Below are 26,482 nucleotides of genomic sequence, written 5' to 3'. Positions count from 1 at the left end.
CCGGAAACCTTGTGAGAGATTAATGAACCCGGATGTGGGGGGTGGGGGAATGGATAGCCACTTTCTTTTTAAAACTCCAGCAGATTTCTACATTAGATAACTTGTCCTTTCTCCACGAGGGCTCTGAATTCCAGTAATAAGGCCACGTACAGAGAGGTGCAGATGCACGGACGTGTGCCCAAAGCCGACTAAGTGTGCCTACTGGTTACTTACAGAGCTAACAAAAGCTTTCTTCTGTTATCACTACCCAGGCGCATAAGCTCATTATCTCAGATAGTTCAGATAAGACTACAAAACAGTACTTTTAAACAGGCAACGGGTGGGGGTCTAGCTTTAACCACATGCTTCCCAGAAAGTTAAATAATTTTATCCTAACACCTTTCAATATAAGACTCTTTTTTAATGTTTTGCCCGGCATCTACTTGTCTTTCCGTTTATTCCTACGGGCAAATTTTAAAACATGACCTTATATTTTGTTATATCCTCAAGGAAGAAAGGCTCTTGAATATTTTAACGAGCTGCCTTACATCACAAAACTAAACTTCCTTTCTTCACCCACTGGTTGCTTTCCTAGGACTTACCTGGAGTTCCATTCGATCTTCTTGGCGTAGCTGAGCCTCGAAAAAGCTGGAGAAACTTTTGCTGAAAACCAAGAACTTAGCAAGTGGAAAAGAAGCTGAAAGACGACAAAGCTGGTAAAAACAATGCTTAGTTTAGTGATGGCATCCATATTTCTTCAACCTGTTAAAAGAAAGGATGGATATAAATTGCTATCTCATGACAGAGTCTATATGAAAACTTTCTTAAATTTTAAAGAGCATGTGGTTCTTTCAGTCCTTTTAAAAAAATTTAGCACGAATGTAAGAATACAAAGAAACTATAAGGATTTAAAACCATTTTGTTTCTTTACCTACTATATGTCAAATATATTACATTTGTATGCAATACATTTGTATGCAATAGAGGGGGGAAATCTATTAATTTTAAGATCTTAATGTTATAAACCTTCTAAAATGATTTTAATTAGCATCATGTGATTCAAAACGATTCGAGTGTTAAGAGTTTAACATCAAAAGGAAATCTACAGCACAGGAAATAAAAACCTTTATTAAACTTCAATAGTTAAGCTTAGGAGCAATCACTCGATTTCTCTGTGCCTCCATGTCCTCACCTAGGAAAGGAAAGGGTTGGTTAGATCGTTGCTAAGGGCCAGTCAACTTGAAGGTGGTAAGAGAAACAAGATTACCTGCAAAACCAAAACAAACACTATCACCAAATAAAACCCATTTATACAGTGGGCAGTATTTAGAGCACAAGTAAACTTTTAAGAAGAATAACACAGCCTTAGAAAGGAAACATAGTGTTGCTACTTCTTAATTTTCATATTCAACGTGTTTCGAATGTATTCTGCAGTCACACGGATCCTCGGGTCAAAAGCCCAGTGAGTTTTCCGCTCTAAAAGGTGTGTTGCTGCGGCAGCTGCAGGCGTCAGAGGTTAGCATTAAAGTGCAGTATGCGTCTATCCATCCACAATCCAGATTTTCTACACTGAGCTGAACTTTAGTTCACGGCAATGTTGGAGAAATTTTTCTTTAGCCATTCAGACCGGGGCGGGGGAGACGTTAGTTAGGGCGTTTGCTCATATCCAGCAAAGAGAGCAGTTCTGTGCCTCCATCTCCGATGGAGCTGACGCTACTATGAAAAGGAAATGAATCAATACACATTTTCAGCTGCCTAATGAGAAGAAATAAAGTCACCTACGGAAGCCAATTCACTGGAGACACACCAAGTCATTGACTGCGCCAGCAATAACCCCACTTCATTCCCTTCCAACCAGGACATCAGAATCAGCCTCCCTCTGGGCCCCTTCCACAGAGTTCACGCGTCTATAATGAATCCCTTCCTCGTCTGTTCCCCTTCTTTGTGTTCAGTGAGGTGGGGGGGGGCGTACCACACTCCCTTAACTATATCACTGATCTACTTGCCTTTTAAACTCAACATATGCTGACTGGATATTAGATTTTTAATTTGTGGGTCTTTTAGCCTAGGTTTACTATTAGCCAAATAATCCGCAAAAGCTCCATACGTAAACTTCATTGAAATCTACTAAAGGAGAGGTGCAGAGAGAACAATCTTTCTCAGATTAAAACCAAAAAAAAGGGGAGTGTGGGTGAGGGAGGGGCCAAATGAAAATGAAGCCAACGAAGCAGTAATCAATCAGGATTCAGAATCTATCATTAACTGCAGGGCGGGCTTTTTCTGGAGGGCTTTGTCTGCTACCAGCTGGTCCTGGCCTGGGACTGGGCACCAACCAAAGGCAAATTCACCACCATCGAGAGGCTGCCGACTCACAGTGGCCCTGTAGGACAGGGTAGATCTGACCCTGTGGATTTCTGAGATTATCACTCTTCATGGCAGTAGAAAGCCTCACCTTTCTGCCACAAAGCAGATGGTGGTTTCTAACTGCTGACCTTGTGGTTAGCAGTCCCACTCAGCACCACACCACCATGAAAGGGACTGGGAACAGGTTGGTCATTTACGTTTGCTAAAACTCAGAATACCATAAGCATTTCATAAACGCTTGCTGAACGTTCTTCTGTAAAACACATTTATAAATAGATATCATATAACTTTTATGAACTGTTCACTAATCCAGTAAACCCAATAATCCAGTAAAGGACACTCAACCCATTCACCATTAAGATATTTATCACACACAAAAAGATATTTATCATTCCACAGTCCCTTCTGAAAAAAGAAAAAAAATGGTTTTAATAAGAGTAAAGATTTTAGGCTTGCTCACCAGACGTACATTCAGTTAAGTCTTTGTGGGGGTTGGGGGGGTCTCCCTTTACAGAAAGGTGCCATTTAAAACGACACAAGGCTCTCCATGAATCCAAGCTTTGGTTTCCATAGAGGACTGGCCACAAAGAATAAAGTGGTTAGACCACCAGCTTCGCTTTGCATTAAGCAGCTGCTTGCCTCACCCACCAGTCAGGCCAAAGCAAAGGCTAACCTAGGGGTGAGTTTTACAGTTTCCCCCAGAAAACACAAAGCTCTGGCAAGAAACAAATGCCCTGCTCATTTACTTCAGTACGCTGAATCAGTCAAAGAATATGGTTTTTTTTTAAATGTACTGGGGGTGTGTGGGGGGCGAGAGTCAATAAAGAAAAACCTGTCATGCCCGGCACCGATGAAGGGCTATGAGTGCGGTGACTCAGGAATGGGACCACACCGCCAGAGTCGGGAAGCGAGAGCCCTCGTCCAGCCCGCCCCACTAGTAGAGGGCACAAGGCTGGGACGCTAGGTGGCCTGGGAAAGAACACCCAACACCTGGGACAGGGGCTTCGGTTGACCAGGGGGTTCTAGGCACAGCCCCTGCAGAGTCAAAGGAATTGTGACAACCAAAGAAAGTCTTCTGGGGAGCTGCTGAAAACCATGCCTGTGCCTTTATAGAAACACGAATGTGAGCTGGTCTCCTACACACAGGGAAGAACAGGAGCAGCCGGAGCGCAAGGAGGGTGACGCACACCCCACTCCTAGGTCTGAAAGCCTTCCAAGGGGGAAGCACTGCACCAGCACTTGGAAAGAAATACTCTTAAGGGGGGGTATGAGAGAGCTTAGGAGTGGGAAAGAATGCCTCATTCGTGCTTAGCATGGCCCCCACCATCCCTTTCCTATTTCTACATTGACTCCAAATAGCCCTGTTCTCAGTCCGTCTGCTCTCCTCTTATGACAGGGCAGGGTTCTACACCCAGAGCACAGAGGCCGCCTAGCATGCTGTCCCTCGATGTGGCGATGTGGCATCCCCCAGCCATGCCCAATCAAAGACTGGTCCCCAGGTCCTCCACACACAGCTTCAAAGCCCTCAGGTACCACACTTGGGCAGTCAGCTGCCCACAGAAGGGCTCCACGGGGCACCGGAGGCCTGCAGGCGTCTGCTGTCACGCGCCAGCTCATGGCCACCTGGAGCTGGAGGGAACACAGTACCACCTGGTCCTGTGACACCAGCACAACCTTTGGTAAGTGACTCCACTGTTGTCGCTATTAAGTCACTCCGCTTCTTAAGACCTTCCCTCGCCTTAAATGACGCAGACTGGAGCTTCCAAAGTGCTGGGTCCAAAGTAAGCGAGCGAAGTCTTGCCGTCCTCGCGCTTAAGAAATATTCTGCTTGTATGTATGCTGGACGACGTCAGTCGTTTTTCTGGCAGACTATGATCTATCCAGCGTTCTTTAATAATATCACACGTTGAGTGTACATCTCTTTTTGTTGTTGTTTCTATGTCGCACAGCTTTGCTATGACTATGAGTTGACTAAAAAGATCCTGGCTTGTGTCAGGAACATATTACCCAATCTGGGCTTCACCCCACAGCAGTCCTTTCTGCTTCCTCGGTGACGGATACTGGGATCCAAACGGATCCCCATGTTCCGGGCTGAAACAGTCATCCCTGGCGCCTTCTTGTTCTCCTTCCCACAAGTAACTGACTGCTATGGCCTGGTCGACGGGAGAATGCCAAAGAAAGCATAACTCGATTCCAGGGATGTTCTGGAAGTTTCTCAAGATAGCCTTGTGAATAATACATCAAGGTGTGGGCTGGATGACAAAATTAGGTCAATGCAGAGCCACATGAACAAGAAGCAGACTGCAGATCAATGGCCTAAAGGCAGCCTTGAGAAGCGTCTCCTGCTAGTCTGTCAGCTTTCCTCTCCGGGGTGCCATTCAGTAATTATTTTTACAAAGTCACATTTACTTAATAGGCATATGACACAGAGCAGGAAAAGACAGCTGATGCAATGGGTAATAGAATCAGGTTTCAAAACTATCTGCATTAAGTCAAAATAATGAATCCCATGGAGGACCCAAACCTCATGACTGAACTTGCATCCAAACTCTGGATGGATATAAGGTAAACAATAACAGCAGGGCCATACACGGGCCTTCGAACAATCGGCGATCTGAGATCAACAGGGCAGTGTTTGCACAGGGACAAAGGTCAGAAGGGGTGGGAAGGAAAGACAGTGGGCAAGGGAAACACAGGGAAGACATGGGAAGACAAGTGCTGTTACCTTGAGGGGATTGCAGTCCATAGCATGCAACAAAATGGGTATGGGTTTGGTGACGGGAAACCGATTTGTTCTATAAGCTTTCACCCAAATCACAATAAAAAGCAAATGAAAAGAAGTGATTCCAATTTGTGGTGATATAATAGGAATACATTTTTTAAAGGCAACACCCAAGTACAGAACTTAACCAGCACATATGGATGCGGGCACACATTTTAAGTCAACAAGCGATAACAATGTAATGAAGAAACATCAGGTCTATTGTTGGATAGTGTCCAAGATATCAGTCCTGCTGTACCTTTGGGATAATCGTGAAAGTGATATTATTTTTTTCATGAAGCATTAAAGGGCTTAGTCATGCTAATTTGGAAACTTGGAGAAGACTTGAAAGAATTCTTCAAACACCTAAAGGACTGCTGTGTGAAAAATGAAAGATGAAATGTATTCTGCATTACTCAGAATGCCTAATTGGACAAAAATTACAGGGAGGACAGAACTCAGCTTGATTTTAAGAACTGCCTAACAAATTAAAAGCTCCCAACAACATCCAGAATGGAAGTAGTGAAAGGATCACTAAGAAGACGGGTCTGCCGAGGAATGGGTGCTCGTCTGACTTTCAGAACATCCTCAGAGTAAGATCCTGGGATTTTAGGAACTTAGTGTTGGGCTCTAAAGAAATAATTTTATATTAAATACTGTACTAACTTCTTAATATTGTCTCATTCTAAAAAATAAAAATGCCACATCGTGGAAAATATCAAGACTATATAACAAAACAAAAGCAAAACTCAATGACACCAAGTTGGTTCTGACTCATCTCAATCTCATGGGACTGACTAGACCTGATCCTCAGGGTTCCCAGACTCCAAATCTTTACTGGAGCAGAGCCTAACAGGCAAACACTGTCACTCTGGCCAAGGGAAAGATCCTCTTCTGGATACTAGGTCGTTAGCCCCTAATGAACCCCTGCCTTCCTCACACAACACTCAAAATGTAGGTTGTCCCCCTCATCTGCAGAAATCTATCCTCAACCCCATGACTATCCCTATCCTGCTCCGAAGTTCCTTCCCGGCCATCCAACCCAGCCCCTCACTCTCTCCCAAGCACTTCCACTGGCTCCAGAAAACAGGTCTATATTCTTGGCCTATCCTTCAAGTGCCCCGAAGATCTCTCTGCTGCAGCCTTCTCGGGCTGGGGCTGTACACGCTCATACTCTGGGGGCAAGGGGCAGTCCCAGTATCGTGGTTCTTCATAAGCTCCCTCGAACCTTCCTTCCCAAACCCTTTGTGAATACCCATCGACTTTCGGTTATACCTCCCTATTGCTCATCCTCCAACAAAACCATGCTCACTGCCATCGAGGCGACTTGGACTGGTATCAACCCTATATATAGGATTCACAAGAGTATACATGTTTATAGGAACAGGCCATTTCATATTTCTTCCAAAGAGGGGCTGCTGGGTTTGAACCACTGACCTTGCAGTTAGCAGTCCAACAACTCTAAGATCCTTCTATCTCATTCTCACCCATGGGACCCCAGCCCCGTGTTATTTAGCATGCTTCTGGGCAATGAATGTACAAATGTGCTTTACACAATTGATGTCTGTATGGATTGTGATAAGAGTTGTATGAGCCCCTAATAAAACAATTATAAATAAATAATTGTGATTAGCATGCTTCCTACAGCTCCTAGAGCAAGCCTCACTTCCTTGGGGAGGCCCCTTTGCAGTCGTCCCCTCCACTACTGGCCCTCACAGCACCGGGGGGCTCTCCATTATGGCTGCGAACTGACATGACCCGTGACATATGCAGAGTCTCGCTGAGCCTCCCCTCTTCCGGAGGAGCCCTGGTGCTGCAGGGGTTCCTCATTAGACGGCTAACCATCAGGTCAGCAATTTGAATCCACCGACCGCTCCTTGGGAGAAAGAGTTACAATCTGGAAAACCCACAGGGACAGTTCTACCCTGTCCTATCCTACCAGGTCACTAGGAATTGGCATTGACCAGATGGCAGAGAGTTAAGTCCCTTCTCCCAGTGGAAAGGGAGTCCCAGAACAGTGAGGACGACTGTCGTCTTTGCTTCTGCAGTCTGCCACACAGTAGGCACTCACTAAACGTCTGGTGAGTAAGATAGCCGGAAACACGCCCTCATAATCATCCACGTGCTTTCCTTTCTGCCAGACCGCCGGCAGGTGGCTCGTTCGACTAGTCTCATCGAGCCCTGGAAAGAGTTTCTAAATGGATGGCCCCAGTGCTGCATCATGAACATAGATTCACGAACTTCAGTGGACGCGCACCGACCAATATGTCCAGAAGTACTAATCCTATAAAGGAACAAACCTTGGGTAGAGGTCCCGGGTTTTGTGCATGAGTACTACCTTACACATGGGTGAGGTTTGCACCTACCCAGCAGTACTGTAGAGGAAAGACCTGGCGATCTGTTGTTCCTTGCGCCTTACAGCCAAGGAAGCCCCCATGGTAAAACCAACTCAACAGCAGCTAACAACAACCCTGCGTGTTGTGCTATCGCTCTCTTGTCCAAATCCCTTACAGGATAACCTGCGCCATATTTCTATATTCTCCGCAAATCCAGGAGCATATAAGTATTGACTGATCTGCCGTCATCCGTAACCCTAGCACTTAAAAGTGTCTGTCTGCAAACTACACGACACACCGCTGTTGGAAATGAGTTATTTGGCAAAACAACTAGCCGCACAAACAGGTCCCAATCACACACAGATACACCTGCCCCACACACATTCAGATTTTGTTTGCATTTTCATGTGGGTTGTCTGGAAGCTCAGAAGATACCAATAATTGGCCTAAGAGTGTTAAAAGCCCCTTAGTCCACTACCCTCTACTAACTTCTCATTCAAGCAAAACCTGGGAAGCAGCTAATCCATGCAGAGCATTTAGCTAACTGCTGGCAGTTCGGGGTGTCTTTTGGTTTGTTGGTTTTTATTCTGTATCGAATGTATCAGGGGGGATGGGGAGAGTTAGACTCGTGCACTGAAATATTCCATTTCTATTTTTTTCCATGAATTTTTTTAATCTTCTCTTTTTTTAATAAATCATTTTATTGGACCTCATACAACTCTTATCACAATCCATACATACATCAATTGAGTAAAGCACCCTTATACATTCATTGCCCTCATCATTCTCAAAATTCGCCTTCCACTTGGGTTCCTGGAATCAGCTCGTTTTCCTTTTTTCCCTCCCCCTCCCTCCCCGCTCCCCCCTCCCCTCTGAACCCTTAATAGTTTATAAATTATTATTTTATCTTATCATATGAAATATTCCATTTCAGTGGAAGGATGGATGGATTGTGATAAGAGTTGTACGAGCTCCCAGTAAAATGATTTTTTAAAAAATATATCGCTTTTTTTTTCTTTTCAGAACACCGAGTTCAATACCCATTAGCATTAGTGGGAAAATCAATATGAAACCGCTGCTTAAAATACTCAACCACCAGCCAGCCAGCCTCCATAACATCCCTAGCATTCACGGCACTGCTTTTTAAAAAGGAAGCAAATGAAATGAAAATTAACTAAAGCAGGAAACGACTAAGGAACCCTGCATCCATATAATTAACTGTGATGCTCCTTAAGATTTAACAAGGAATTGTCCGTAGCTAATAGAAGAGATTTCTCTGTGGCTCCTTACTGTCAGCTAAAATACTCAACTCAGAACAAGGGCTCCTTTAATTCTCTACCTCTCAATTCCTTCAACCCTTTCCCCTTGAGCATACTTAAAGAATCTAAGGCTTTATACTCCCCTAAAGATTTACAGTCTCAGAAACCCACAGGGCCGCCCTGCTCTGTCCTATGGGGTGGCTGTAAGTCAGAATGCACTCGATGGCAGAGTTTGGTTTTGCTTTGTTTTGTTTTGTTTTGTTTTTTGAGAGTCAATTATGTCTGCTAGGTTTAACAAGATCTCCCCCACTCTCAGTATTTTTAAAGTTACTGCTTAGTTTTACTATAAGAGGAAATAAGTGTTTATGGTTATTTTAACAGGCCCTACTGCCACCAAGATGCTACGTGAGGTAAATCGACTCACAGGACACAGTAGGGTGTCATCAGCTGGCCTCTGCTCAAATCAACTCCTCTTGGAAGAGCAGAAGTGCCCCTCCGGGTTTCCTTCACATAGTGGTGAATCTTCACAGGACCCAGTCACCAGGTCGCTCTCCTGCAGATCCACTGTGTGGATTTGAATACTAACCTCGTTAGCAGCTTACACCAAAACTAGACTCCATAAGGGCCAGTCACTCCCAGTGAAAAAAAACACACACTCGAGGGGCTCCATGGCCCCAGCTGCTACCACGGTCCGATCATTGTTTTGACAACTGGTATAGGCGGCTACAAGTCCCTTTAATCCACATTTCTGCTCATGGTACTATCAGGTAGGCAATGGACTGCTAGCCACAAGGTAAGTGGTCAAACCCACCATCTGCTCAGTGGGAGAAAAGAGCTGTTTGCTCTTGTAAAGATTCTCAGCCTCAGAAACCCAAGCGGTATCACCATGGGTCCGAATCAGCTCTGGGCAGTGGGTTCACTTTGGGGATACCATCACCCTATCGCCTGTCTTCTTACATTGTAGCTATGTAAAAGGCTTTCTAGGCATCCTTTTGTAACTCCTCTCACCTGTGTTCCAAATATTCACACACACAGCTTCTTCAGTACACAGTATGCTTATGCCAACCAGTCAAAAAGGCTCTGTAGACTCTAGCTGGATATAGTTTGTGAAGAAAACCATCTCTCAGAGAGAGAGAGAGAAATGGTAGGTACGTAAATAAATAGGGAGAGAGGTACAGGTACAGATAGAATTTTCTTTTTTTGAAACAGCATGAAGTCCCCACCAAGTGATCCTGAGGGTGGAATGGGGGGACGGGAACCTCATCGCCTTAACCCATCCCTGAAAATTCTTGCTTTAAAACCAGTTTTCCTCCTGGCTCTCCACAAAGTTCTCTTTCCTCTATTGAGATTATATATATATATAATTTTTAATTGGAATTTTAAAAGAACTTTATTCTTCATTTCAACTTTTCCATATTCTAACTTTGAATTTTGAAATCAAGTAAAATTTAATATCATTTTCTATGTCACACTAATGCGCTCGTCTTATTTTAAAATGTTTATTTTGTTTTATCCTCATGTTTTTTATTTATTTTAATAAATCATTTAATCCTCATTTCTTTACTTGAGGTTTATCCTCATAATGCCTGATAATATAATGGCTAATAATAACGCCTGGCGGTATGGCAGTAAAATACTAAGCTGCGAACCGAAAGGTCAGCAGTTTGAACCCTCCAGCCCACCAAAGCCAAGGTGGACTCTTCCTGGGAAGATCCACAACTTTCCATGTAGGAAAAGAGTGTCTGGCAATTGCACATTCTACCTGACATGATTGAAATATGGAATGACATGATGTATTCTATCCCAACTAATAACGATAACATTTTTTAAAGAGATCCCACAGCTTCAGAAAACCCACAGGTCATCTTCTCTGTCCATGGGGTCATTATGACTTGGAATTGATCCACAGCAGTGGGCTTGGGCTCTGTTACAAGAAGGAAAGATGCCCTGGTTACTCAGTGGGGAAGTGCTCAGCTACTGACTGACAAAGCGGCATTCAAAGGCACCAGCGCTCTATGGAAAGGTTGGGACCATCAGCTCCTGTAAAGACTCAAAGCCTTGCCCTCCCCAGGGGGCACATCCACTCTGGTCAACCGATGGCTGGAAGCTGGAATGGGCTACATGGCGACTCGCTGCCAACTCGGGTGGCTCTTAGGTTGTGCAGTGGATAAAGGCCTCCTTTCTCCCAGCATGCCCTACCACTCCTTTGGTTCCTGATCCCCAATCCAATGACAAATTCATGTTGTAGCCCCTTTGATGTACTCAATAAATGCTGCTTCCTAACATCTCATCTAAAACTTATAAAAGGAAATCATTTTATAAACCTATGGATTCCATTTATATTGACTGCATCTGGGAGACAGCAGGGTGACTTAAGCGAAGCCACGAAGGTAACCAGAAGGTCACACTCATACAGCACCTGGCTTACAGGGAGAGCAAAGGTTTTGAAGCTTATACAATTCGAGGGTCCCTCTTTAAGGAAATCAGCACTTCAAATACATGTTAGATGGGGCCTTGGAGGGGTCCCAAAGCTGAAGCAGGGACCAGGCTTTGCCACATCACCTGTGTCACCTGGGGGGAGGGTACTTGGAGTGAGGAGCGAGGTTGTAAATCCAACCTCTATCCAGGCTGTCACACATCTTCCACAAAAAGGACCCGAAGGAACCACTTCTTGGCATGGAACGTCTGACTATCTGCCAACACTGTGAACTCAAGGAAATGCTAGCTAGAACAAACGTTATCCCAAGTATGTATATCTATTTTATGTATTATTTTTCCTTTTTTACGGGGATCATTGGAACTCTGGCCAAGCTACCTAGGAAGTCAAGACCCTAGGGATTTAGAGGGCAGATCTTTCTCATCTTCCCCCAAAGAATACATATATATGTATAAATGTATATTCATCCATTCTTTCTCGGGTATAATCTGATATATATAAAATTATAGAATCTTTTTTTAGATATAGATACCAGGCTACACCTGAGAGAGATTGAAAGCACACCCTTAGGTTACAAGGAAGCAGCTGATGTAGGGCTTGTTTTTAATTGCTATCTTCATTTTTATAATTTATTTATTTATTTCTGGGTCCAGAGCAGTTTAGCACATTTCTCCCAGCGATCGGGTCCTTAAGAAGAATCCATTTCATCTAGAGAGAGCACTGGGATTAAATTCCAGTCTTAGCATTCAGCAGCTGGTCGTGAACCAGAATACGATCCCTCTGACCTGTAAATTCTATAAAATGGGGATAAGAATCACTCCACGGCAAGAAAAAAAAGAAAACTTCAGCAACAACACAATGGACAAGGGTCTAATGTCGAAAATCTACAGAAAACTGCAATACTTCAATCTGAAGAAAAAAAATAATAATCCAATTTAAAAGTGGCCAAAGGACATGAACAGTTTACTAAATATAACATTTCAATCACTAACAAACATGGAAAAAGTGCATCACTTTGTCTTTGCCAGGGGATGTCGGGGAGCCAGCCCCCAACAAATCATCACAGGCCTGGTAGGCACAATTGTACAGCGACAATAAATAAAGGTGATAGTAAAATCATAGCGAATAAGAGAGACAGAGGAGAGAGTGAAAGGAGTCAGACATGGTAGCATGCTCACTTCCTGGACCGCCATGATCTCAGCAGCCAGGTCCACGCACAGCGTGGGCAAGAGGGCAGGAGAGTTTTATTGCTAACCAAGGCTTATATATCTTTGGAGGCGTGGCTGCCCCTAATTACAGGAAAAGGCATACGTTGCAGGAAGGGGTTGTACAATAGGCATACACATCACAGGAAAGGGATGTACAATGGGCATAAGCGTGACAGGAAGAGATGAGCTAGGATGTACACATAGTAGGAAGGGGAGGGACCAGGAGTGTACATGTGACAAGAAGGGCGGACCCTAGACTCAATAAGGCAGCCTAACCTTGGTCACCTTGAGTGGACTTGACCTCCCTGGGTTCTCCTTCAGGAGAACAATCTCCTACTATTCTTACCAGAAGGGAGTGGGCCCTACTTAGGGTGCAACACACTATAGAGTCTGATTGCTCTAGATGACTGATAACCCTTAGGGAGAATAACCTCTGACTTACTTCTGTTGACCTCCAAGTGTAGTCATTCACCCTGTGTAGCAAGCAGCTAGGTTTGGCTTGTATTTGGGGGACACAACTTGGGAGAAAGCGGTCTGTTTCCCGCACACCAACAATGACAGTTCAACTCAAAAAATCGAAAACACAATTGCTGGCGAGAGACAGGAGGGTGCAGAGAGTGGAACTCTCAAACACTGCTGGGGAGGCTGTAAATATGGAGCATGATCTGGTGCTACCTCAAAGCACTGGGAATAGAACGTCCAGGTGATGAGCAATCCTGCTGTTGGGGATGTACCCGAGGAAGTCAGAGCCATAACAGCAGCACACACGCACCCAAGCCCCTTACAGCACTGTTCACAATCACAAGAAGCTGGGGAAACGGCCAGTGGTAGAAGAATGGATAAAGAAACGCTGGTGCATACTCACAGTGCAGTACTGTGCATTGTTAAAGAACAATGATGGAACGACGCAACACCCCGTGACATGAACAGACCTGGAGACAATTCTACTGAGTAAAGTTCGTTCATTTCAGAAGGGCAAACGCTGTATGAGACCACTACTGCGAAGACATAAACCACGACAAAGGCTTTCATACCCAAGGGAACAGATTTTAGAGGTGCCCAAGGGAGGGGCCGGCACGGGTGGGCAGATGAAGCAATGGACTGGAAGGCTGGCAGGTGTGCACTTGGGCGGAAGGGAGGACGAAGGCCCACAGAGGCAGAAGAGCCATGGGGGGGGGGGGTATAGAATAAGGGACAGTGGTTTAAAGAGTGTTTTGTCCTGTTGAATGCAGAGTTGATGGTCTGAAATGTAAATCATTCTACCTAATTCACACACAAAAATCATCATCAACAACAACAGAAAGAATGACTAGAGTTCATGGTCATGTGGCTTCAAATGGAGGAGTTGCATGCACATGACAAAGTACAGCATGTAGTCCCTTGCAAACATGAATTCCTTTGTAATGTGTCATGGAGGTCACTGTCATGTAAACCTCCATCTCCATGCTGTGAGCCCAAGGCTGATCAACAGGATGTAGTGGAAGTGATCCTGAGAATTCTGGCGTCGAAAGACCTTGCCATGTCGCCTTTGCTCTCTTGGAACAGGACCCTGACACTGCCAGATAAGGAAGCCTGCCCAGCCTACTGGAGGATGAGAGGCCACGTGGAGCAGAACTGAGCTTCCCTGCATAACAACCAAAAGTCAACACCAGCTACCGGATATGTCAGGAAGACCTTCTGGATCCTCTTGTCTAAAGAACCCTAAAGCTGAAGTCAGCCACACACGTGAGCCCAGTAACTGACCAATCAACCCACAGGATCATGAGATGACTAAGTCATTGTTTTAAACCCTAAGTTTCTAAGGGTGTTTGTGATCCAGTAACAAATCAAAAAACACTATTCAATAAAGGAAAGCTTCTAGAATAAAGGGGAGCCCTGGTAGCATAGTGGTGACATGTTGGACTGCATTGGGCTGCATGTTGGGTACTGTCTGCAAGATCAGCAGTTTGAAACCATCCGTTGCTCCATGGGAGAAAGATGGGGCTTTCTACTCCTGTTAAGAGTAACGACCATTTCAGAAACCTACGGGACAGTTCTACTCTGTCCGACAAGGCAGTCTTGACCTGATGGCAGTGCGGTTTTGGGGGGTGGGAGGTTTGGTTTGGTTTTATGAGCAAACAGGCATTAGTGGTTCCGTGGTCGAATTCTTACCGCCCAGGTGAGATGCCTGAATTTGATTACCAGTCAATTAACCTCGCTCAGCTACCACCTGGCAGCGGAGGCTTGCCTGATGCTATGATGATGCCAAATTGGTTTCCTCAAAGTTTCCAGATTAAGTGGACAGTGAAAGCTCCGGTCATCTAATTCTGAGAATCCGCCACTGAAAAGCCGTCGGATCTGCATTAATGACATGCAGACCATGTCTGGGCCCCTCCTGCTTCAGTAGGAAGAAAGAGACTCAAGTTTCACGCTAGGCCAAGCCTAATTGCCATAAGACAGGGGTCAGACATTGTCTTCCCCATCTGCCATCCGTCTTTCCCCTATCCTGACAACCTCCCAAGCACTCCCCTTCTCTGCTGGGTCCAGTAGTGCATTGCATTGGCCACACAGAACGCACAGACAATACTCAAGATTGTGGAGGTTTAACAGAGCAGCTAACAGGTTATCCCAAGCCAGGATCAGATAACTTTAAGGATAGAGTTTTGTCCACAGTAGCACCTCTTTATTAGCCATGTCTCTTTCTGGTCCTCGTGGTCCCTTGGCCTCTGCCTTGTTGCATGGACTGGGAAGCCCGTGGCTCACCTCATGGTCTCGGAGCTGCTCCTCTGCTCTGTCTCATGATCTTAGTCGCTGCAGCCTCTGGTGCTTCTGTTGCCTCTGTCACTTCAGACCAGGATGTCACGCGCACTCAGCTGGTGATTCTTTTTCTGGATGATCACGGGATATTCTTGCTCTGTTTCTGAGACGGCTCTCTTATACCCAGTGCAGTGGCAAAACTGAGTCGCAAAACTCAAAGTCCCCATTTGCATGGTTCCACCCAATCATTTGGTGGGAGTTGCAGAGACAGGGAAGAAAAGCTGCAAGTAAGTAATTTCACTGCACCGCTGAATCACTATGTTCCACTGGAAGGGGGGGCGGGGGGCTACAGGGCAGCATTTCAGCCCATTGTGCATGAGTTAGGGCCACCAGGAGTTGGGGCCAACTGGATGGCAGCTTAGTCTGGGTTGACTGGAGAAACAAACTCATAGATACTCATATGTGACTAAGAAAGTGCTTTATATAAAGAGCAATCATATATTAGGAAAACATCCCAGCCCAGTCCAGAACAAGCCCACAAGTCCGATGTCAGCCATACGTCGGAAACCAGTTTATAAACTCTCTTCAGACTCATGCAGCACCTGCAGTGACGCCACATGCAGGAAGATCGCCGGCCGGTGTGTGAAAAGCCTTGTGGATCCAGTGGCAGTGGAAGCATCTCATCTCTGGAGCAGGTCTCCACGCGGCTCCTCTAGGTCCCGGGCTTGGCTCCATCAGTGTAGCTCCATGTGGCTTGTCAACAGTAATTTTTGCAGGGAGACCAGCAGAGAGTGAGTGAGGGTCTGACCTCCAGTGAGCCATTAATCTCCGTCTCGCCTCCAAATGAGGTCATCAAGCTGTGACCTGACAGGCTAAACTCCACCCCTTCCCACATTGACAGATTATATAACTGCCACACCGAACAGAGGTGTTTGCACCTATTATTCCACTGTGAACAAAGCACAGAGGGCGGTCACTTTCTGAATTTGAAGCAAAGTGGTCATTTCTGCCTCCTGTAAACCCTTTGGACTAGGGTCCCTGCTGCCTACAACCCTAATCTGACAGGTGAAATCGGGGGCCTGAAAAGGTAAAATAGTTGAGGAGATTCTGAATCGAGCTGGCCCTTTATCCTGTTATTTAAGGTCTGCTTGAAGTTCCTACCTGAGCGGCTTCTCACCTCACCAGATGGTTATTGCCTAAACGGATTCCAATAGCACTAGCTCCCAAAAAATGTGGTGTGAGCTCCCCGGCTCAGCATATGATTTATACTGTCAGGTAGCCAAAATATTTCTTTCAACACAGCGGCATGGCTCCTGAAACCAAGTCACAGGCTAGCAAGGAGATATACAAACCAGATGTGGCTTCAGACAACTTCAACACAACACTATAATCCTCAAGGTTAATTCACTTAGAGGCACGCAGAGAGGGACACGCTTGACCAACTGACCCGGGAATGCAAACCGCTCCACAGAAATGCTCTGGAGGCAAGAATGTCTCGAATGTGGCCACAGCTCAAAGTCACACAACCTGGGAGAGCCTAACGTTTCCCACCAATTACCAAGCAGATTAAAAGCAGACCAAACTTGTAAATCTGGGGCCACATCCTGGGAACCACCCGTGAGCAGTTTTAAGCGTGGCAAGGCGTCCGAGTCCTCTGGAAAGGCTGGCCCTGGTTCGAATGCGTGTGCCTGATGACAGTGAATAAATGGCACCCTCTCTAAGTGGGCCCAGGGCTTCATCTGGTTTTGCAAGAAAATGACGCTCGGTGAAGGCCACGTTTCTTGCTGGGCTCGCTGCACACCCAGTATCCTCCAAGCAAACAAGCAATCCTCACGGCAATTTCCAGAAGAGGGTCTTCTCCGAGAGCCATGTGGAGAAATGAGCCAGGAGCAAGTTCAGAGAGCTGTCTCCATGGGCCACGCATTGCAGCTATTTCAGGATGAGACCTATGATCCTCCAACCTTGCCCCATTGACCTTTCCGTAAGCAGCACCGAGGCCTAGCACTGCTGGCGAGCACCGGGGAACATGATACGAAATGGCATCATGAGGCGAGGTCACTGGGTTTGACTAGCTGGTATCGGGCACGTTATTGAGAACACTGGCCGTAGCAGATGCAGTGTTTTCATGGTGGAAATTCACAGAAATGTCTCTCCCCGCCCTGAATCAGAAATTGGGGGACTGGTGCAATTTGGTCAACATTCTAGGCCCCTGAACCTTGTTATGGTTCGTTTGTCCCTCCTCTGCCTGCTGGGATCGAGCAAGAGAACAGGATTTTGAAATGTGCTTTCTGCGGACCAGCCTGTCTCATTCTCAGCTCCATCTTATTTGCCTTTGACTTTACTCTTCCTTTCTCACCCAAAGTGTACTTTAGCCTCACAACATTGTACAGATCTTTATAAGCCATCACAAATTCCTTTTTGGAGTAAGATAAATACAAATAGAAGTGAAAGGCTTACAGGCCATGTGCAACCCAATCTCCCTACTCGGCAGTGAGTTTCTGTAAGCAAGGCTCGTGGGGGCCGTCGTTTGAAGTGTCCACCATGCTGAGAGATGCGCGTCATAGCGCAGATGCTAACGGACCCTCTCTTGAGTCAGGAATGGTCCCTTTGGACAGCACGTGTTAATGACAAGGTGCCTGGGGCTGTCGTAGGGATGACAGCCTTGGAAGCGCTATGGGGCAGTTCTACTCTGTCCAGCGGGGTCACTCTGAGAGGGCTTGGTATCTTCGTTTGTTACCCACCAGAGACCCCTCAGAAGAGAGGTCTGCAACCTGTTTCCAAGAGTCCACAGACCTGATCATTCTGCAGAGCAGTTCTGCTCTATACGTGTGTGGTCACGATGAGTTGGGGACAATTCAGCGGTGACTAGCAATGACAATACGTCACGCACATCTTAAAATAGGTAGCAGTGTGATAATGGTTTGATCTTTTATCCTCAAAGTCAATTCATGCAAGTATGAAAGGATGCATAACTTCAAGTTCCTAAATATTTTCTTCAGTTCATTGCCACCATTAGATGAAGCAACTTAAGGGCCCACTGATAATGCTTAAACAGTTTGAAACGGCTGTCCTACCAGATGCTACCCAGGCCATTTTAAAAATGAGATAATAGGGGGAGGAAGGGAGGGAGGAGGAAAAATGAGCAGCTGATACCAAGGGCTCAAGAAGAAAGCAAATGTTTTGAGAACGATGATGGCAACAAACGTACAAATGTGCCTGACACAAGGGACATATGGATGGACTATGATAAGAGTTACACGAGCCCCCCAATAAAATGATTTTTTTTAAGAAACCAATGACAACAACAAGTGAGATCATGTGGGGAAATGCCCATCACCTACTAACAAGACAATCTTCCCAGGCCTTTCTATCCCGCTGCCATGAAGTCAGCCCCTGCTCGTGGGAACTCCAGGTCTTACCGAGCACCACTGCTCCCCATGGTGCTCCTGGCTGTGGAAACACCAGGCCCTTCGGTGTAGCTGGCAGGGACTGACCACCGCCCCATCCCCACCCCCCAGGTTTTAAGTATGTTGTCCAGGACAAACTGCTCACACTGCCCAAGGACAGACTTCTCATAAACAACTCCGGCCCCGGTTTGGTTATTTCTGGAGGAAAAGGTCTCTACAGCTACACCCATAAGCTGAGAGGGTGGTTGCTTCTAGGAGTGAGACCAGGAGGTAAGGAAGTTAAAGGAAGGGGTGGAAAGGGAACTTGCACTTCACTCTCTTTAGTGTTGGTTTTTTGTTGTTTTGTTTTTCTATTGTTTTTTTCATGTAATTAAAACGACTGAAGAAAATATTTAGGAACTTGAAGCTATAACTGAACTTACAGCCCCTGGGTTAATCGTGACTCACAGATTCTAACCCATGGAAGCAGACTGCCACGTCCTCCTCTCAGGGGGTGACTGGTGCGGTCACACCACCAGTCATTTACTTAGCAGCCAAGTGGCTAACCACTGCACCACAGGGCCCCTTTGAAGCTGTAACCCACTGCCATCAACAGGATCTGGACTCACGGTGGCCCGACCAGACAGGGTAGCACTGCTCCTGTGGGTTTGGGAGACAATCCTTACAGGAGCAGACAGCCTCATTGTTTCCCCACAAAGCAGTTGGTAGGTTTGAACCCCAAAGCTGGCAGTTGGAAGCCCAACACGGAATCCACTCTGCAACCAGGGCTGCTGTGAGCCTCTGCAACACTCTACCACCTTCCCCCCAGCTCAAGGATGGGAGGGGAGAGGCCAGGTAACTGGACTTCAGAAACAAAGTCCTTAAAAGATCCTGTAAGAAATTGCAGGATATGCTTTAAATTGCATTTGAGCAAAACATATTCATTGAGAAAGAAATATGTTGAAAAAGTAACAGCCAAAAAATATTTTTGCTTAAAATATTTCCTCTTTTCCTCAAATCACCTGAATATATGCAAAAGAAGGGTACATTTTCTATGCCTCCAAAATGTACTTTTTGAAAGATTTGTTAAAGCAGGTTTGGAAAAAGCTAATTTAAATGAAAGTGACCAAATTTTCCAATTACGAAATAATTTTTCCAAATATGAAAAAAAGTAAATTTAAACCAATCCATAAATCCACCCATCCAGGTTGTCACGAACATAGCACTGGCCAGATCCAAATTTGGGACCCACAAGAGTGGTCAGGCACTTAAGTCAGGGGGATCAGGGAGCACATTAGAAAACCCAGGGTTGAAGGCATTCGACTGACAACAAAGTGGAAGAATGCTGCTGCTAAAGATGCTTCACAGAACAAAATACCAGGTAAGGTAGTCAGATAAGACAGTGACTGGTCAAAGGCAGGAACCAACTAGGTCAGACTCCACGAGTAAAGCAAAGGGTAACTGAGTAGCACAGAAGGCTGAATTTCGATACCTGTGTTCCTTCCCTCCAGGCACGGCTAGGTGTTGACTTGGGCAGGTGAGGTGTTGAGGTCATTTATTAATTGTCAGGCGAGGGAAAGCAAAGACTCTGATTTTCTCCAAGAAGCTTTTTTGGCTAGCCCTAACACTCTGAATGATGGCTGGCGTTTGGTTGTAGATCTTGAAATTGACTTCTAAAGAAGGTTTGATAGCCTCGCGCTTTTAGAAAATGCAACAAGGATCCTTTTCCCATTCTCTGAGGCAAGCAGCCAACTTCCAAATGAGTTAAATCAGCAAATGGAGTTTAGAAACAACACAATCCATCCGTCTCTCTCTGGAACAGTTGCTCGTAACTAGGAAGGTGCCTGGGTGCCTCCCACCTACTGCTCTCGTATTCCCTGTCCAGTGAATGGAATGATGGATGTGTCCTCACCTCCTTAGCCAATTTGCTCCAGGACCATTTGTCTTCTTCTTTAACCAGCAGAGAAAAACCCACTGCTCTAAAGACATCTGCTTTCAAATCAAAGTGTGCTCTTGCCATACCCTGCCCTCCTCCAAACCCTTTGGGTGGACAGCACTGGAGGGGAGCCCTCAGTTTGACACCGCCCATCGGCTCTCACCACCATGGGTCCCGCACCCATGAGACATTAGAGGGGTCCCCACATTCCCATCTGTGCCCAACACTGGAGTCTTGCCCCCGCACGACCCTGCCCCAGCATCTCAAACCCTTATGTCTGCCCGCTCCACAACCCAGGAAATAACGGTTTTCAAAAAACGTGACTCGTGACCCACTAATGGGTTTTAAGTTTTGAGAACATAATAACATCAAATCAAAAACAAGACACAAGAAGAGTAAGTTCCATGAAACTCTTCCCAGGTCTCAGTGTAAAGACATTGTACATTTTGTAGGGGGCAGTGTAGTCCAAAAATGCGCCAATCACTGCGTTAGACAAAGCCTTCGTACATCCAGTTAGGACCTCCTTGGCCCTCCAGGCCCCAGCTGTCTTGTTCACTTGATTCACAAGCATCCACAGCATTGCCTCCTCCTTGAACAGACGCATAATGCTCAGAGCAAAGGAACGCCACTGGCTATTCCTGCTTTAGCCTGCCTTTTTCTCGGATCTGGGATATGCTCTTGGACTCCATGTGTTTCCGTGTGGGCTTGCTACCTTTCATCACAGCAGCAAAAACCACCGCCAAAAGTTCCTCTAGAAACACCTTAGATGTTCTTACAAAATTATCCACACTTTCCCAATATAATGCATTCTCTGGTATAATGTAGCCACTGCCTGAAGCCAATGCCAGGTGAATACAGCTCAGCCACAATGTGCAGTTAAGTCTAGTTCCCAACCTTGAGAACAGATGACACGCCACCTCCACACACTGTCTTCTTCCTCTCACAGGGCAAACGGAAGGGAGAAGCCCGAGGAGCCTGTATCAGCCCGGTGGTATTCTCTCTAACTCTCAAGGCCAACAGCACAGATGTCCAGCACAATTCCTGCCCAGGCCTGCCCTCTCTTATCTTACTGCCCACAATTTTCACTGGCGATGAACTATATTCAGTTACCTAGTTTTTGCTTGTTTGATTTTTTATTATTTTATCAGTGTAGGCTGTCGGGTTTACTTTTCTCAGACAAATTGAGTTGCCCACAGCTCAACCTTCCAAAAGATATTGAAATCTAAGTGACTCTTTAATGTGAGGGACTTCAGAAGCTCATCTGAAGGTGAGTGTGGGGTGGGATACTGAGGCTTGATAGGTTTCTCAAGAATTGAACAGTTCGGTTTCCTCTCACACATGTCAGGCCAGCCGTGGGGGCTCCTGCAGAGTTGAAAGACAGTGGAGCCAGCAGAGGCGAGAACTACAGAGCTGCTTGACTTAGAGAGGCAAGCAACGCTCAACAGGGGAAGGGAGAGGGCAGGTTGCCCATAGGGCACACACCATCATTTTCCTCTGAGCTCCGCGCCCCCCACCTTCTGCAGCTCTCCCCTTCTACTGCCCCTACGGCCATCAGAGGCCCTCCATCCCTCCCAAGCCCTTACTTCCGCCTCCCAGCTCCATCCAGGGAATGCTCTTAAGAGCGTCTTCTTCACCAGTCTAGAACTGGATTAGGATGTCTCTGAAAGCGCCCACTCCCCAAGACTTGGTGATCGAGTCTCCAAAGAAGATTTCAGAAAATGAAGGAAAAAATTGGGCCAACGTTTGCATCCATGCTCTATAGCAGTGGTTCTCAACCTTCCTCATGCTGTGACCCTTTCATGCAGTTCCTCAAGTTGTGGTGACCCCCAACAATAAAATTATTTCCATCACTACTTCATCACTGTCATTTTGTACTGTTATGAATTGGATGACCCCTGTGAAAGGGTGGTTGAACCCCAGCCCCCAAATGGGTCTTGACCCACAGGTTGAGAACCACTGCTTAGAGGTTAGAAAGCCCCAGGGAAGACCCAGCTTCTCTGGCGTTTGCCATCAAGTTTCAGCCCCTTGAACATGGGTAGCGCCTAGCTGTCTCCAAGTACACAACTTTAATAGCAAACCGTCAATGGGGACAGGAACAGCAAGAGTGCATAATGATGACTGGACGCTGCATCCAGTGCCACAGAAGCAAAAGCACATGCCAACTATCACAACCAGGATTCAGGTTTTGGAAAAGATCATGGCAAAGGAGTCATTGGGTGGAGCAAACTCATCCTGCTCAGGGGCCAGTCAAGAGGTTGGTAGTTCCAATCCACCCAGAGCTGTCTCAAAATGTCTGGCAAACCACTTTCCAGAACATCAGCCACTGAAAACCCGCTGGAGCATAGTTCTACCTGTACACACACACACACACACACACACACACACACACAACTCCCTGCCGCCCAGTCCATTCTGACTCACGGCGACCCTATAGGGGAGCGTAGAACTGCCCTGTGAGTTTCTGGATCTGTAGCTCTTTAAGGAAGTACAATTATCTTTGTCCCAGAACCCAGCTGTTGTGTCTCAAACTGCTGACCTTGAGGGTCACAGCCCAACCCTTCGCCTCTAGGCCGCCACCACAAATCCCAAGCACTCTCCACGGCGCCTGGTTTTCACGTGAAGCAAGAAGTTGTGGGGCAACGTCGAAATATAGTATCCCTAGATCACCCGCTGGCCAAAGAGGTGGTGTAGTGTCAAAGACTGCAAATTAAAATCCACCATTCCTTAAGTAACTCTTTCAAACTTTCCTAGCACGAAGGAGTACACTTTTCGAATTGGGTTTCCCGTGGATAGTTTCAGGACAGGATAAAGAGGTGCGTGTGGGGAGGGAAGTTCTCGACTTCAGAGAATGCACACTGACACGTGGGATCCTCTAATTCACAACCGTAATTACTAAACCAAGATCAGGCTGCATCCCAAGCCGCAGGATGAATTCCCACAGCACTGTCTCACACACGGGCACGCACCACCCCAAACTTCACAACTCCCACTCTTCTCAGCCTCCACTTATGCCTGGTTTTATTAAAACGACCCTTTTCCTCCTACATCACACATCAATTTATAACATCCAGGCAACAAACTCTGCTTTATCCTCGAACCAGTATCTGAATTCACTGACACGTGACTGAAGATGACCGTTTAAGAAAAGTCTTACATGTGACATGCAAATGTGCACCACATTAACACTCAAACATGGTCAGCCAAGAGGACACAGATCCACAACCGGACCCCATTATGGGGCTTGAACGGCTCAAAAGTGCTCTCACATAGAGTGTGGGGCAGTAGAAGAAGGCTGGGACGACGCTCCCCACTTCATGGCTGGGTAAACCGAGGCACTCAGTTCAATCAACGTGCCGCGCTTCCAAAGGTAGAGCTGGAAATAGAAACCAGTGTCTCCCTCTGACTGTGTGCCCAGTTCCTCTCCCACTAGATTCCAGCAATCAGTGGCTAAAAATGGGACCCACTTGAGAAGTGCAGGGGTGAATAAAAGCTACTTGTTTCCCAAGCCGAGGGGAGGGGGGAGACCGGGACTTACCCGCTCGGGGCGCCTAATCGTGTGCCGGCCACACGCGGCGAGAACCTGAAAGCTTTGCCCGGACGCCCGAAGGTTTGCGCCCACGCCTGAGCGTCTACCGCCTTAGAGGCTCCGCCAGGCAGACCGACCCGGCAGCCCAGCCAGCGCGGCCGGGTAACCGGGAGCAGGGCGCGGGGCATCTGTGGGCGTGGGGGCCGCGGGCCCGGGGACACCGCCTGCGCCCCGGGCCCCTCGGGGCTGGGAGGATGCTACACGCACCTGCTGGAGCCCGCCCCGGCGGGACCCCGGAGCCCCGGCCGCCCACCCACCCCACCCCGCCCCGGAGCGCAGGAGCCCGCGGCCGCGCTAGGCCAGGGGCGGGGAGCCGCGACGCCCCTGCCCGCGGGCTGCCCTCTGCGTCGCCCGGGAGCCGCGGGGCGAAGCGAGCGCGCCCTCCTCCCCGAACCCCTGCAAGCGACGTCACCTGTGCCGGGTCCCGGGGCGACTGGGCGCGCGGGGCCGGGAGAGGGCGGCGGGGGCTTAGAGACGCCCGGTCTTGCGGCCCGGCCTGAGCCGCCCCGCGAGATGCTCCTGGGGCGCCGGGGGAGCCGCGGGCTCCGGCCGCTGGGACGAGCAGTCGCGGAGGCTGCAGCTACCGCCGCGCCCGGCCCGGACTGCGGGCTCCGGTTACCGCAGAGAGGCTCCTTAAAGGCGCCGCGGCCGCTCCGGACCCCCCGCCAAAGGGGGCGGGGCCCCGAGGCCGAGGGAAGGACCGGCCTTGGGGTGCCGCCACTTGGGTCTCCCGAAGGGCTCCCAAAACGCGGACGCACAGGGGAGCGGCGGGGAGAGCCTGGAAGCACGAGCCTCGCCCGGAGCGGAGCGGAGCGTGCGGTGCCCGGGCTTCCTACAGCAAGCCCGCAAACTCGCCAGTGGGGGCAACTGAACCGGCCCCCGCAGCGGTCAGTACCTGGGATCGCCACGTAACCAGAACCATTTTGAGTTTGCTAGCTGCCGGAGAGGCTCAACTACTACGTCAAAGCGCTGCATGGTTTGGTCATCGGAAAGGAGATGAAAGGGTAACTGCTGGTTTTTCCTGCCACGTCTGTCACGGCCAAAGTCGAATCCCGCCCCGTTCTTGCTTGAGGTTGCAGGTCCCTGGCAGACTGGGTAGGGGGCGCGTGTGGGAGAGGCACGCGAGCAGTCTCCTTCCGAATCTCCAAAGGGGGTGCACCAGCAAGCATCCCACTCACCTGCAGCCTCTCAAAGTGACCCTTTTGACACTTAAAAATAAAAAGTATTTTGCAGCAGGTTCCCCCAATACATGTCGTTTGATTTCCTGCATCTATGGCTGTTAAAATCCTGGAGGACCTTCGTTTGTTTGGGGTTTTTTTGCTCCATTTAACATGATCTTGTTTATTGGTCCAGTCGTGAGGGGGGTTTGTTTTGTTTTTGTTGAGTTGTAGTCCACTGAGGGCTGTAATCTATCTTCATCAGTAAGGACTTCAGCTAGCCAGACTTGTGGCATCTGCACAGGGCAGGTTGTTCAGGAGCATTCCCGCCCCCCCCCCCGCACCCCTGCTGCTGAAGTCTTTACATCATCCAGCTTCTCTGTTCTCTGATTGGTTGTTCAGCATCCAGATTGAATAAATGGGATGACTGTTTAGAATCTCATGCACTCCTTTCCCGATTTTAAACCAAGCAGCCCCGCTCTATGGGGACAGAAGCCTGCCCCCACAGGCCCCTCGGGTCCATGTTCTCCTTGTCTCCCCAAAACTCTCGGGCCTTAGCAGAGCACCCATGCCCTTTGAACACCACCTGTGCCAGTGTAGTTGCTTCACAGTGTGTATTGTCTGACAACTTTGAGTTGCCCCATACTGTTTTAGGGACTCTCATAGCCCTTTCATAGTACCTCTGGCCTGGCCTCAACACACCAAGTTCAAGTGCAGATTCTACACTGTCACCTTATCAAGACGTCCTCCTCCAGACACGCTCCTATGAAAGTCTCTGGGGGCTGATAGCTGCCCAGTTGTCTGGATAAATGCACCGCTGTTATCTTTAGCGTGCATGTTCCCCAACATCCAGAGTAGCAGCCAAGGCAAAGTCAACCCACAGAAACGCCACTGTGTTCTATTCTAGGTCATATTATATTTCTCCTTATTCTTGAAGTTGTCAAGTGCCAAAGAATCTTTACCTCTGACTCAGAGTGACCTGATGTATGACAAAACAGAACATGGCCAAGTCCTCCGCCATCTTCCCAATCCTTGCTATATTGGAACCTATTTTGTCAATACAATTTCTTCATGGTGGGCCTCTGCAAAGGCACCACCCAGCTGAGGGACGAGAGAGAGCATGTAAGTAAGGACATCCGGAAACATGAACTGTGAATGGAACTCAGTACATAGCTGAACTCCTCTTTCACATTCAAAGTTGTACACACTCAACTTTGTCTTACAAATTTTCTCTTGCCCAGGAAAACCCTTATAAGTGTGTATTTATGAATAAATGCTTTTGCATTTTAATTTATTAATCTTTCTGGTGTTCTTTTTTATATTTTAAATTTTTATTA

At 47.4% G+C, this 26,482-nt stretch overlaps 1 protein-coding gene across 4 annotated transcripts in view; it reads right to left on the bottom strand.

Annotated features, from left to right (window-relative positions):
* Positions 1 to 25,032, bottom strand: part of TLCD4 (TLC domain containing 4) — a 67,795-nt gene extending 42,763 nt beyond the window's left edge. Inside the window, exons 1-2 of one of the 4 annotated variants that reach the window (XM_075558638.1) lie at positions 24,884 to 25,032; positions 582 to 741 (exon numbers count right to left, since the gene is read on the bottom strand). In XM_075558638.1, the coding sequence (XP_075414753.1) occupies positions 582 to 730 (149 nt within the window). In that variant the 5' untranslated portion in view covers positions 731 to 741; positions 24,884 to 25,032. Of the gene's footprint in view, positions 1 to 581; positions 742 to 1,171; positions 1,190 to 23,937; positions 24,029 to 24,400; positions 24,637 to 24,883 lie in introns of those variants that run through there. The other 3 variants (XM_075558630.1, XM_075558647.1, XM_075558656.1) reach the window with 3 other exon arrangements.
* Between the last annotated feature and the right edge of the window lie 1,450 nt (positions 25,033 to 26,482).

The sequence above is a fragment of the Tenrec ecaudatus genome, chromosome 1 (genome assembly GCF_050624435.1).
Source record: "Tenrec ecaudatus isolate mTenEca1 chromosome 1, mTenEca1.hap1, whole genome shotgun sequence".
Classification (NCBI taxonomy): Eukaryota; Metazoa; Chordata; class Mammalia; order Afrosoricida; family Tenrecidae; genus Tenrec; species Tenrec ecaudatus.
Note: the sequence above shows the minus strand (reverse complement) of the source record. Positions and strands in the feature narration are given on the sequence as shown.